Consider the following 11,727-nt stretch of genomic DNA (forward strand, 5'->3'; position numbering starts at 1 on the left):
GTCTATATGCATAATTAAGTAATTAGACCTTAACATAAAGCAAAAGTGAACAAGAACAAAAAAAAACTGGACAAGAAAAAATCAACTACGACAGGTCACTAGGTCAGTGTGTGTCTCTCTGTGTGAGAGAGAGAGAAGGACTACTACATTCATAAAATCATGAGATACAGTCAGAAATCCACAAAAATGGACATGTTCGGTCCCACACACTCATGACCAAATGCCAACCGTCGGTTCTCGTTTTGTTTTTTATCCACATTTTTGCTTTATCTTCTTTAAAACAGACATCTTGTAAAGAAAAGAATAACAATATAAAATGATAACCGAAAACTCGATCGAACTCGATCCTTATGTCGAGCGTAAAGCTTTCGACGAGACAAAAGAAGGAGTCAAAGGCCTCGTCGACGCTAAAATCACTGAAGTTCCTCGAATCTTCCACGTCCCTCAAGATACCTTAACCAACAAGAAACCATCTGTCTCTGCTTCAGACCTAGAAATCCCTGCCATCGACTTTGCAAGCGTCCACGTCGACACGGCGTCACGTGAAGCCGTCGTAGAGAAAGTCAAATACGCGGCGGAGAAGTGGGGATTTTTCCAGGTGGTCAATCATGGTATTCCTTTAAACGTTCTTGAAGAGATCAAAGATGGAGTTCGCAGGTTTCACGAGGAAGATCCTGAGGTCAAGAAAGGATACTTCTCGCGCGATTCCGCAAATGACAAATTTGTCTACAACGGTAACATGCTTTACATCATTTTTTTTTCTTAAATATGTCTGTGATTTGAAAAAGGTTTTAAAGAGATTGAATTTTAATCGGTTAATATTCTTATGGGGTAAGCCGGATTTGACACTCTTGTATATGCATCAAACACAAAATTGATCGTTGACTAGTACTAAATTATTATGATGAGTCTATTGAAAAGTCTAGATTTTGTTTTACTTGATAAGAGAGTGATTGATTTCTAACTATTGATTGACTCAGGGATGCTATGATCGAATACTCAAAGCATGTGCTGAGTTTAGGTGGTCTGCTCCTAGAGCTTCTCTCAGAAGCCCTAGGTTTGAATTCTAAGATCCTTAAGAGCAAGGATTGCTTAAAGTCTTTGCTCATGCTCGGGCATTATTACCCTCCGTGTCCACAACCAGACCTAACTTTAGGGGCAAATAAACACTCAGACAACTCTTTCCTCACGGTTTTGCTTCAAGATGACAACATTGGTGGTCTTCAAGTTCTTCATCAAGACTCTTGGGTTGATGTCGCTCCTCTTCCTGGAGCTCTCGTCATTAACATCGGGGATTACTTGCAGGTAAAAAATAAGAATCTGAAACAGATATGTAAATACCTTAAATCTTAATGCGTTTTGTTTATATATGTTGAATTTGAATTTGCAGCTGATGACGAACGATAAGTTTGTAAGTTTGGAGCATAGGGTGCTTGCGAATAGACAAGGACCAAGGATTTCGATAGCAATCTTTTTCACCTCAAGTAAACGTCCAAATCCCAACGTTTATGGACCAATGAAAGAGCTTGTGTCTGAAGACAACCCTCCTAAATACAGAGACATGACCATACAAGAATTACACAGAAGGATACTTTAAGAAAGGTCTCGATGGAACATCGCATCTCTTGAATTTCAGGATATAAAATTTGTGTGTTTCTTAGCATCAATTTAGTCTGTTCTTGGCTCTGCAATAACTAAACCTACGTACCAAAACTATATCTATATCTCTCATATATACAAAGAATATATAGAAAGAATAGCGTGTGAAAAAAAAAAAAAAAAGAAGAAAGAATAGCGTGTGTGCATGCGTTCATATGTATTAATGTATATGTGTTGAGCTACTCTGTATTTGGATCTCTTACAATGTTATAAATCTAAGAATTCTCTCCTCAATTTCAGCACTCAAATTAACGGTAGTTAAAGTGAAATCTAGGGCTATATGCATGATTAAGTAATTAGTCCATAATAAAACAAAAGCAGAGAAGAAAAAGTTAATTACGACAAGTCGTTAAAGTGAGAGTGAGAGAAAGAGAGAGACAACATTCATGTGATCATCAGTTACAAAGTCTACAAATTCAGTCCCACACACCAAAGACTAAAACTCCTACCGTCGATTCTTAGTCGTCCATTTTTGTCTTCACTTTGCTATTTCTTCTTCTAAGTAGAAATCTTGTGAAAAAGAAAGCATAAAGAATGGGGACCAAAATCTCGATCGAGTTCGATCCTTATATCGAACGAAAGGCTTTCGACGAGACAAAAGTAGGAGTAAAAGGACTCTGTTTTACTTGAACAGAGAGTGATTTGATTTCGAACATCATTGATCGACTCAGGGATGCTATCATGCTAATATGCTATGATCGAATGCTCAAAGCATGTGATGAGTTTAGGATGTTTGCTCTTTGAGCTTCTCTCAGAAGCACTAGGTTCGAAATCTGATATACTTAAGAGCATGGATTGCTTGAAGACTTTGGTTATGATCTGCCATAATTACCCACCGTGTCCACAATCAGACCTAACTTTGGGGATAAGTAAACACTCAGACAGCTCTTTCCTCACGGTTCTTCTTCAAGACAACATCGGTGGTCTTCAAATTCTTCATCAAGACTCTTTGGTCTGAAGAAAACTGGCTATGCAAAAAGTAAACCAATGAATCAAAAATAAGAAAGCATAGTCTATTTCTGTGTGTATGTGTTGAGCTACTCGGTGTTTGGGTCTTTTTTACTTTAGCCATACGTATCAGTCTATAAGTGAATGCTTTGAATTAATTTGATCTAAAGATTCAAAACTTTATTTAATCCATACATGGACGGTACCGTTATGGTTCGGAATGGTTGACCAAGTCCAAACTGTCGTTAAAATGTTGAACAATGAGTTGACATAAAAAAAAATCTCGTTCCACACAAAATGGTAGATGTAACTATGTAAGTAGTCTAAAAACACTCGTAATGAAATGATCTCTTCAATTCCAGTAACCAAATTTCCGGTAATTAAAGCTTAATCTTGCATAATTGAAATTTCACCAATAGTTTTATGGAGTATTTCATATTTAAAAAACCTTATGTTTCGTATCATGCAAATTAAACCACAGACGCTCTCAGGGTTGATTTTCTGATGGAGACCGAAACACACTGTGTCACTAACCTATAAACGACATGGTGCCTTCTACACATAAATCTCGAGAAAAGGCTGCAACAAAAAAAGGAAAAAAAAAAAAAACTGGTAGAAATTTCACCTAAAATATCCCAAGGAAAAAAAAGGTATTCCAAAACCCAAAATTTTAAATACACCTCATTTTTCGGGGTTTTTGGTTGAAATCTCAAACTTCCAGGTTTTTTTTCGCAAATTTTCCCACCACACACTAATGACCTAACTTCAACCGGCGGTTCTCAATCTTTCCTTTATTATCCTCATTTTGCTTTATCTTCTTCAAAGCCGAGATCTTGTAAGAAGAAAAAAAGAACAAAAAAAAAGATGACCAAAAACTCGAACGAACTCGATCCTTATATCGAGCGCAAAGCTTTCGACGAGACAAAAGGAGGAGTAAAAGGCCTCGTCGACGCTAAAATCACTGAAGTTCCTCGAATCTTCCACATACCTCAAGATACCTTAACAGACAAGAAACCATCTGCCTCTGTATTAGACCTAGAGATCCCTACCATCGACTTTGCAAGCGTTCACGTGGACACGGCATCACGTGAAGCCGTCGTAGAGAAAGTCAAATACGCGGCGGAGAAGTGGGGATTCTTCCAGGTGGTCAATCATGGTGTTCCTTTAAACGTTCTTGAAGAGATCAAAGATGGAGTTCGCAGGTTTCACGAGGAAGATCCTGAGGTCAAGAAACGATACTTCTCGCGTGATATCGCCAATAAAAATTTTGTCTACAACAGTAATTTCGATCTATACAGTCCTTCGCCGTCTGTTAACTGGAGAGATACTTTCCAGTGTTACATAGCTCCAGATCCTCCAACTCCTGAGGAACTCCCAGTGACTTGCAGGTGACGGTAACATACTTAACATCTTTTTCTTCACTTAAATATATTTGGAGGTCGCAATTCACAAACCTAATCATCAATCAGAGCTGCAAACTGCAATGGCCATATAAATTTCTTAGAGGCTAAGAAGGATATGCATAAGTTTGTAAAGTATTATCAATCGATTTGAACGTCTAAACTTTGAAAAGAGAGTGATTGATTTCTAACATCATTGATTGACTCAGGGATGCTATGTTCGAATACTCAAAGCATGTGCTGAGTTTAGGTGGTCTGCTCTTAGAGCTTCTCTCAGAAGCCCTAGGTTTGAATTCTGAGATCCTTAAGAGCATGGATTGCTTAAAGAATTTGCTCATGGTCTGCCATTATTACCCTCCGTGTCCACAACCAGACCTAACTTTGGGGATAAGTAAACACTCAGACACCTCTTTCCTCACGGTTCTTCTTCAAGACAACATCGGTGGTCTTCAAGTTCTTCATCAAGACTCTTGGGTAGATGTCGCTCCTCTTCCTGGAGCTCTCATCATCAACATCGGAGATTTCTTGCAGGTAAAGTAAGATTATGAAATAGATACTTAATACATTAATCTAAAATGTGTTTTTTATTTATATATATTCCTAATTTGATTTCGCAGCTGATAACGAACGATAAGTTTGTAAGTGTGGAGCATAGGGTGCTTGCGAATAGACAAGGACCAAGAATTTTTCAGTAGCAAGCTTTTTCAGCTCAAGTAAAGGGCCCGATTCCACAGTTTATGGACCGATGAAAGAGCTTGTGTCTGAAAACAACCCTCCAAAATATAGAGACATAACCTTGAAAGAATACACAGAAGGATTCATTGAGAAAGGTCTCGATGGAACATCGCATCTCTTGAATTTCAGGATATGAATTCTGTGTGTTTGTTAGCATCAGTCACTCTGTTCTTGGCTCTTTAATAATAAAACCAGTGTACCTAAAGAAAAATGTGCGTTTCTACGTAAATGTAATGAGCTACTCTGTATTTGGATCTTTCTACTTTAGCCAATAAGTATCCCATTACGTAGCCATAAGTGAATGCATTGCATTGATTTGATCTAAAGATTCAAAACTTTATTTTTGCTTTCTACCTCTTCAGTTCTTGTTTGAGATTGTGACAAGGATGAAGTTATTTTCGTTACCACACCAATTTTAATTGCTTATTTTATATATATGCCTATATGGAATGGAGAACTAACCAAAGAAAATGTCGACTCTTACCTGGATAGTGGATACTATCCCACATCCATATTAATTAATTTATATGGAATTTAATTTTTAGAAAGTAATGAGTTTACGCCTTACGGGTAGCTGTAAATGACATTTAAAATAATATACAGTTATATTCATTTATGCCGAGGACATTTTTATAAAACAGGGGAGTATTTTTTTTATATATATAAAATTTTAGTTATACCTATTAAAATGCATAAGTTATCTTTTTTTTTTAATTTTTTAACATCTGCCATCTTAATTAAAATTATCTTGAAAGAGTTCAACATGACCCCATTTATGATGATCAACTAGTCGAACAAATTCACCATGTACAAAGAGCAATATTGAAAGAGTTCCAGCTTTTCTTTTGTAAAAATATTAGACAACACCTCTTTTGGGGAGTAGTATTAGGTAGAACTATATGCATAATTGAGCAATTAGTCCATAATAAACCAAAATCAGAGAAGAAAAAGTTAACTACGACAAGTCGTTAAAGTGAGCGTGAGAGAAAGAGAGAGACAACGATCAGTTACAAAGTCTACAAAAACGGACATATTCGGTCCCACACACCAAAGACCAAAATTCCTACCGTCGATTCTCTTAGTCGTCCATTTTTGTCTTCACTTTGCTATATCTTCTTCTTAAGTAGAAATCTTATGAAAAAGAAAGCAAAAAGAATGAATGGTGACCTAAAACTCGATCGAGTTCGATCCTTATATCGAACGAAAGGCTTTCAGCGAGACAAAAGAAGGAGTAAAACTGTAAAAGGACTCGTCGACGCTAAAATCACCGAAGTCCCTCGAATCTTCCACGTCCCGAAAGATTCCTCAACAGACAAGAAACCATCTGTCTCTGTTTCAGACCTAGAGATCCACAAAAATGCACATGCTCGGTCCCACACACTAATGACCAAATGCTAACCGTCGGTTCTCTTTTTGTTTTTTTATCCACATTTTGCTTTATCTTCTTCAAAACAGACATCTTGTAAGAAAACAAAAAAAAAAGAAGGAAAAAGATGGTGACCGAAAACTCGATCGAATTCGATCCTTATGTCGAGCGCAAAGCTTTCGACGAGACAAAAGAAGGAGTCAAAGGCCTCGTCGACGCTAAAATCACAGAGGTCCCACGAATCTTCCACGTCCCGCAAGATTCCGCAACAGACAAGAAACCCTCTGTTTCTGTTTCCGACCTAGAGATCCCTACCATCGACTTCGCAAGCGTCCACGTGGACACGGCGTCACGTGAAGCCGTCGTAGAGAAAGTCAAATACGCGGCGGAGAAGTGGGGGTTCTTCCAGGTGATCAATCATGGTGTTCCTTTACACGTTCTTGAAGAGACCAAAGATGGAGTTCGCAGGTTTCACGAGGAAGATCCTGAGGTCAAGAAACGATATTTCTCGCGTGATTCCGCCAGTAAAAAGTTTTTCTACAACAGTAATTTCGATCTATACAGTTCTTCTCCGTCTGTTAGCTGGAGAGATACTTTCACTTGTTTCATAGCTCCAGAACCTCCTTCTCCTGAGGAACTCCCAGTGACTTGCAGGTGACGGTAACATACTTGACATATTTTTTTCTTTTTCTTAAATATGCCTGTGATTTGAAAAAGGTTGTAAAGAAATTAGTGTTTTAACCGGTTAATTTTCTTATGGTGTAAGCCGGATTGGACAGTACTCTTGTATGCATCAAGCACAAAATTAATCGTTGACTAGTACTAAATTATTATGTGAGTCCTTTAAAAGATAGTGATTTGATTTATAACATCATTGATTGACTCAGGGATGCTGTGATCGAATACTCAAAGCATGTGATGGTTTTAGGTGGTTTGCTCTTTGAGCTACTCTCAGAAGCCCTAGGTTTGAATTCTGATATACTTAAGAGCAAGGATTGCTTAAAGTCTTTGCTCATGCTCGGCCATTATTACCCACCTTGTCCACAACCTGACCTAACTTTGGGGATAAATAAACACTCAGACAACTCTTTCCTCAGTGTTCTTCTTCAAGACAACATCGGTGGTCTTCAAGTTCTTCATCAAGACTCTTGGGTTGATGTCGCTCCTCTTCCTGGAGCTCTCGTCATCAATATCGGAGATTTCTTGCAGGTGAAGCAAGATTATCAAACAGATACCTAATACATTAATCTAAATTTATTTATATATATGCCGAATTTGATTTCGCAGCTGATAACGAACGATAAGTTTGTAAGTGTGGAGCATAGGGTGCTTGCGAATAGACAAGGACCAAGGATTTCAGTAGCAAGCTTTTTCAGCTCAAGTAAACGGCACGGTTCCACAGTTTATGGACCGATGAAAGAGCTTGTGTCTGAAAACAACCCTCCAAAATACGGAGACATAACCATAAAAGAATACTCAGAAGGATACTTTAAGAAAGGTCTCGACGGAACATCGCATCTCTTGAATTTCAGGATATAAAATTTGTGTGTTTCTTAGCATCAATTACTCTGTTCTTGGCTCTGCAATATATATATATATATACATATATATTTATTTTATTTAGCAAAAACAAAATATGTAATGTATATGTGCTGAGTCTGTCATTATGCTCGGTTTCGTCATGCCATTCATATCACCACCCATATATTATTATATGTATAAGTGGAACTTTATGAAGGTCATTATTATTGGACCAATTTATAAATTCTAGTTGTTGAACGATCACCATGTAGCTATATTGAAAGAGTATCAGTTTTTATTCTGCCCAAAAATATTAGATAACACATGTTTTGGGGATTAGTAATATAGAGTAACTTCAACACAAGACTCAAAAACTTTTCAAATAAATGATCAAATCCATTATTTGGTAATCCAGAAAAATCTCCTCAGTTTGAGCACTCAAATTACGGTAACTAAAGTGGAATATTCTAGGGCTATATGCATAATTAAGTAATTAGTCCATAATAAACCAAAAGCAGAGAAGAAAAATTCAACTACGACAAGTCGTTAAAATGAGTATGAGAGAAAGAGAGAGGCAACATTCATGTGAATATGTGATCATCAGTTACAAAGTCCACAAAAACGGAGAAATTATATTCGGTCCCACACATACACCAAAGACCAAATTACTCCTACCGTCAATTCTTAGTTTTGTCTTCCCCCTTCGCTAGTTCTTCTTCTAAGCAAAAATCTTGTGAAAAAGGAAAGTAAAAAGAATGGTGACCAAAAACTCGATTGAATTTGATCCTTTTATTGAACGAAAGGCTTTTGACGAGACAAAAGTAGGAGTAAAAGGGCTCGTCGACGCTAAAATTACCGAGGTCCCACGAATCTTCCACGTCCCGAAAGATTCCTCAACAGACAAGAAACCATCTGTCTCTGTTTCCGACCTAGAGATCCCTACCATCGACTTGGCAAGCGTCCACGTGGACACAGCGTCACGTGAAGCCGTCGTAGAGAAAGTCAGATACGCGGCGGAGAAGTGGGGTTTCTTCCAGGTGGTCAATCATGGTATTCCATTAAACGTTCTTAAGGAGATTGAAGATGAAGGTCGCAGGTTTCACGAGGAAGATCCCGAGTTCAAGAAACGATACTTCTCGCGTGATTTCAACAAGAACAAGTTTGTCTACAACAGTAACTTCGATCTATACAGTTCATCTCCTTCTGTTAACTGGAGAGATGCTTTCTCTTGTTACATGGCTCCAGATCCTCCGTCTCCTGAGGATCTCCCAGTGACTTGCAGGTAACGGAAACATGTTTACTACTTTCTGTTTTTTAATTCCATGATAATTCCTGGATGTGTCAAGCACAAATTGATCGTTGACTAGTTAATTATTATGATGAGTCTATTGGAAAGTCTAGACGTTGTTTTAAAACTTGAACAGAGACTGATTTAGTTTCTAACATCATTGATTGACTCAGGGATGCTATGATTGAATATTCAAAGCATGTGATGAGTTTAGGTGGTTTGCTCTTTGAGCTTCTCTCAGAAGCCCTAGGTTTGGAATCTGATATACTTAAGAGCATGGATTGCTTGAAGACTATGCTATTGATCTGCAATTATTACCCACCTTGTCCACAACCTGACCTAACTTTGGGGATAAGTAAACACTCAGACAACAGTTTCCTCACGCTTCTTCTTCAAGACAACGTCGGTGGTCTTCAAATTCTTCATCAAGACTCTTGGGTCGATGTCTCTCCTCTTCCTGGAGCTCTCGTCATCAACATTGGAGATTTCTTGCAGGTAAAATATAAAATCGGATACATTTAAATTAACGAATCTTTGGTTTTATATATATGTGGGTTTGATTTTGCAGCTGATAACGAACAATAAGTTTGTAAGCGTGGAGCATAGAGTGCTCGTAAATAGAGAAGAGACAAGGATTTCCATTGCGAGCTTTTTCAGCTCAAGTGCACTCCCCAATTCCAGGGTTTATGGACCGCTGAAAGAGCTTGTGTCTGAAGAAAACCCTCCAAAATACAGAGACATAACCCTAACAGAGTACACAATGGGATATTTTGAGAAAGGTCTCGATGGAACATCGCATCTGTCGAATTTTAGGATATGAATTTAAACGATTGCATGATCAGCTACTCTGTTCTTGGCTATGCAATAATTAAACCAATGTATCAAAAATAAGAGAAGCATAGTCTTTCTGTGTGTATGTGTTGAGCTACTCTGTGTTTGGGTCTTTTTTACTTTAGCCATACGTATCAGACTATAAGTGATTGCTTTAATTTAGTTTGACCTAAAGATTCAAAACTTCATTTACCTCTTCAGTTCATGTGTAGACAAAAATGAAGCTCTCTTTTACCTCAGCATCAAGGGTATACCACAACATTTTTATATTTGCTATGATTTAGCTGTCATTATGCTCGAATACGTCATGCACACAATCACCAACTGAAAATATACTTGAATATTAATGTATATAATTTGATAGGTAAGATAATCAAATTGAGGACGGCACGGTCTATATATAATATATTCAATTTACAATTTCTTATGCAAGATGTTTTGGGTTTTATGGACGTTACCCTTCGACGCAAGGTTCCATAAAATTACTGTTTTAATTTGTATTTTGCTTGTGCTTTGAAACTTAGGGCTCGACTGGTTCACCCGCAGCGGTTGCAACTTCGGTTGCGGGAGTTTGCGGAAACAGGCGATTGCGGTTATTAGCGTTAATGAGCGTTTTGTACGACTGGTATAGCGGTTGAAAACTGTTGCATTTGCGGGATATTTTTGACTGGTTGACAGCGGGTGTAATAGCGGTTTTATATTAAAACAATAAAATACATACAATATATCATTTATATAAAAACCAGAAATTATATATAAAAATATGTAAAGTTAATATTTAAAGACCAAAAACTAAATCATATAATAAATAGTTAAATAAATATTTTTAAGAGTTTAAAACAATTTTCTGTATAAAAACATAATTGTATAGACAGATATATATTTAACTAATATGTATATATTGTACATTATCAAATGAAAAATAAAATATAAATTTTTAAAAGGTTTGAATTTTTTTTATAAAATATATATAGTTACATATATAAATTTTAGTTGATAAATGATATATATATTAAGAATAAGAATTAATATAAAAATTATTGATACGAGAAAATAAAAAAATTTCTTAACTTTTTCCAATTTTTATAATTTTTCTTATTTTTTATTAATTTTTAAGATAATTTATTTTATATTTTGAAAAAAAAAAAAACTGAAACCACCCGCTACCGCCTGTAACCGCAAACGCTTGCGGGAAGCAGCTTTTGATTTTGAACGGTACGTAGCGGTTCAGAGCGGTAGAAAGCCGTTATGGTGATTGTTACTAAACGCTACAACCTGCTACTACTCGCAAATGCAGCTTTTGCGGGAGATAGCGGATGAACCAATCAACACCTAAATAAATGGATGGCTCCATGATTTGCGTTAAAGAGCAAAAGCATTTGTGATAGTCCTAAATAACCACTGACCAGTGTCCACTCTAAACTAGTTAACTCATTACAACAATTGTGTAGATATTTTATATATAAGTTGTTAATTAAAAATGAAAGATCTCTATATGTGGTATTAGCCCAGATTAATTAGCATATACTTCCTCTGTTCAGAATTATTTGATGTTTAAGGTTTTTACACACAGTTTAAGGATTCATTTAATTTTTATTTTTTCTATACTAAAAATATTATTTATAATCCATTTAAATATCATTCAGCCAATAAAAAGACAATCTGCAGAATATAAAAGGTCAAAAACTATAAAAATTCATTAAATTTTGTATTGAAAAGTGAGAACATCAAATAATTCTGAACAAAAAAAACCTTCTAAAACATCAAATAATTCTGAACAGAGGGAGTATTAAATAACTTTTGCAAGTTCTGAAAGATTTGAATATATATGCAGACAGAAAAAGAGATGCACCATATATTCACTCAGCCTATTTCAAGACTCACATATATAGTCATATGGATTGAAATAAAGATATTCAATATTTTGGTATTAACGGCAAATTTATTACGATATTTTTTTTTTACATATTCTGCAGATA

At 36.4% G+C, this 11,727-nt stretch overlaps 3 protein-coding genes and 1 pseudogene across 3 annotated transcripts; all 4 read left to right on the plus strand.

The window, feature by feature from the left end:
* Positions 1 to 307: 307 nt before the first annotated feature.
* LOC18019351 lies at positions 308 to 1,839 on the plus strand (annotated as a pseudogene).
* Positions 1,840 to 3,277: 1,438 nt separating this feature from the next.
* Positions 3,278 to 5,060, plus strand: LOC112086692 (1-aminocyclopropane-1-carboxylate oxidase homolog 12-like). The gene is given in 4 exon segments (XM_024155788.1): positions 3,278 to 3,995; positions 4,217 to 4,538; positions 4,625 to 4,693; positions 4,696 to 5,060. Coding segments are annotated over 4 exon segments (1,098 nt in total). The 5' UTR covers positions 3,278 to 3,471; the 3' UTR covers positions 4,879 to 5,060.
* An 872-nt stretch (positions 5,061 to 5,932) lies between these two features.
* On the plus strand, positions 5,933 to 7,890 carry LOC18017104 (1-aminocyclopropane-1-carboxylate oxidase homolog 12). Its single transcript, XM_024155787.1, has 3 exons — positions 5,933 to 6,762; positions 6,996 to 7,317; positions 7,396 to 7,890. Exons 1-3 carry the CDS (start codon positions 6,236 to 6,238, stop codon positions 7,645 to 7,647), a joined length of 1,101 nt encoding a protein of 366 aa, XP_024011555.1. The 5' UTR covers positions 5,933 to 6,235; the 3' UTR covers positions 7,648 to 7,890.
* Positions 7,891 to 8,294: 404 nt separating this feature from the next.
* On the plus strand, positions 8,295 to 9,893 carry LOC18017105 (1-aminocyclopropane-1-carboxylate oxidase homolog 12). The gene is made up of 3 exons (XM_006400887.2): positions 8,295 to 8,911; positions 9,091 to 9,412; positions 9,486 to 9,893. Exons 1-3 carry the CDS (start codon positions 8,385 to 8,387, stop codon positions 9,735 to 9,737), a joined length of 1,101 nt encoding a protein of 366 aa, XP_006400950.1. The 5' UTR covers positions 8,295 to 8,384; the 3' UTR covers positions 9,738 to 9,893.
* The last annotated feature ends 1,834 nt before the right edge of the window (positions 9,894 to 11,727 follow it).

The sequence above is a fragment of the Eutrema salsugineum genome, unplaced genomic scaffold (genome assembly GCF_000478725.1).
Source record: "Eutrema salsugineum unplaced genomic scaffold, Eutsalg1_0 scaffold_2, whole genome shotgun sequence".
Classification (NCBI taxonomy): domain Eukaryota; kingdom Viridiplantae; phylum Streptophyta; class Magnoliopsida; order Brassicales; family Brassicaceae; genus Eutrema; species Eutrema salsugineum.

Excerpts from the sequence above, each read along its gene's own strand:
- LOC18017104 (XM_024155787.1), top strand. The coding sequence starts at position 6,236 with ATGGTGACCGAAAACTCGATCGAATTCGATCCTTATGTCGAGCGCAAA. Across the intron at positions 6,763-6,995 it reads GAACTCCCAGTGACTTGCAG|GGATGCTGTGATCGAATACT; the intron begins GTGACGGTAACA and ends TGATTGACTCAG. Across the intron at positions 7,318-7,395 it reads ATATCGGAGATTTCTTGCAG|CTGATAACGAACGATAAGTT; the intron begins GTGAAGCAAGAT and ends TTGATTTCGCAG.
- LOC18017105 (XM_006400887.2), top strand. The coding sequence starts at position 8,385 with ATGGTGACCAAAAACTCGATTGAATTTGATCCTTTTATTGAACGAAAG. Across the intron at positions 8,912-9,090 it reads GATCTCCCAGTGACTTGCAG|GGATGCTATGATTGAATATT; the intron begins GTAACGGAAACA and ends TGATTGACTCAG. Across the intron at positions 9,413-9,485 it reads ACATTGGAGATTTCTTGCAG|CTGATAACGAACAATAAGTT; the intron begins GTAAAATATAAA and ends TTGATTTTGCAG.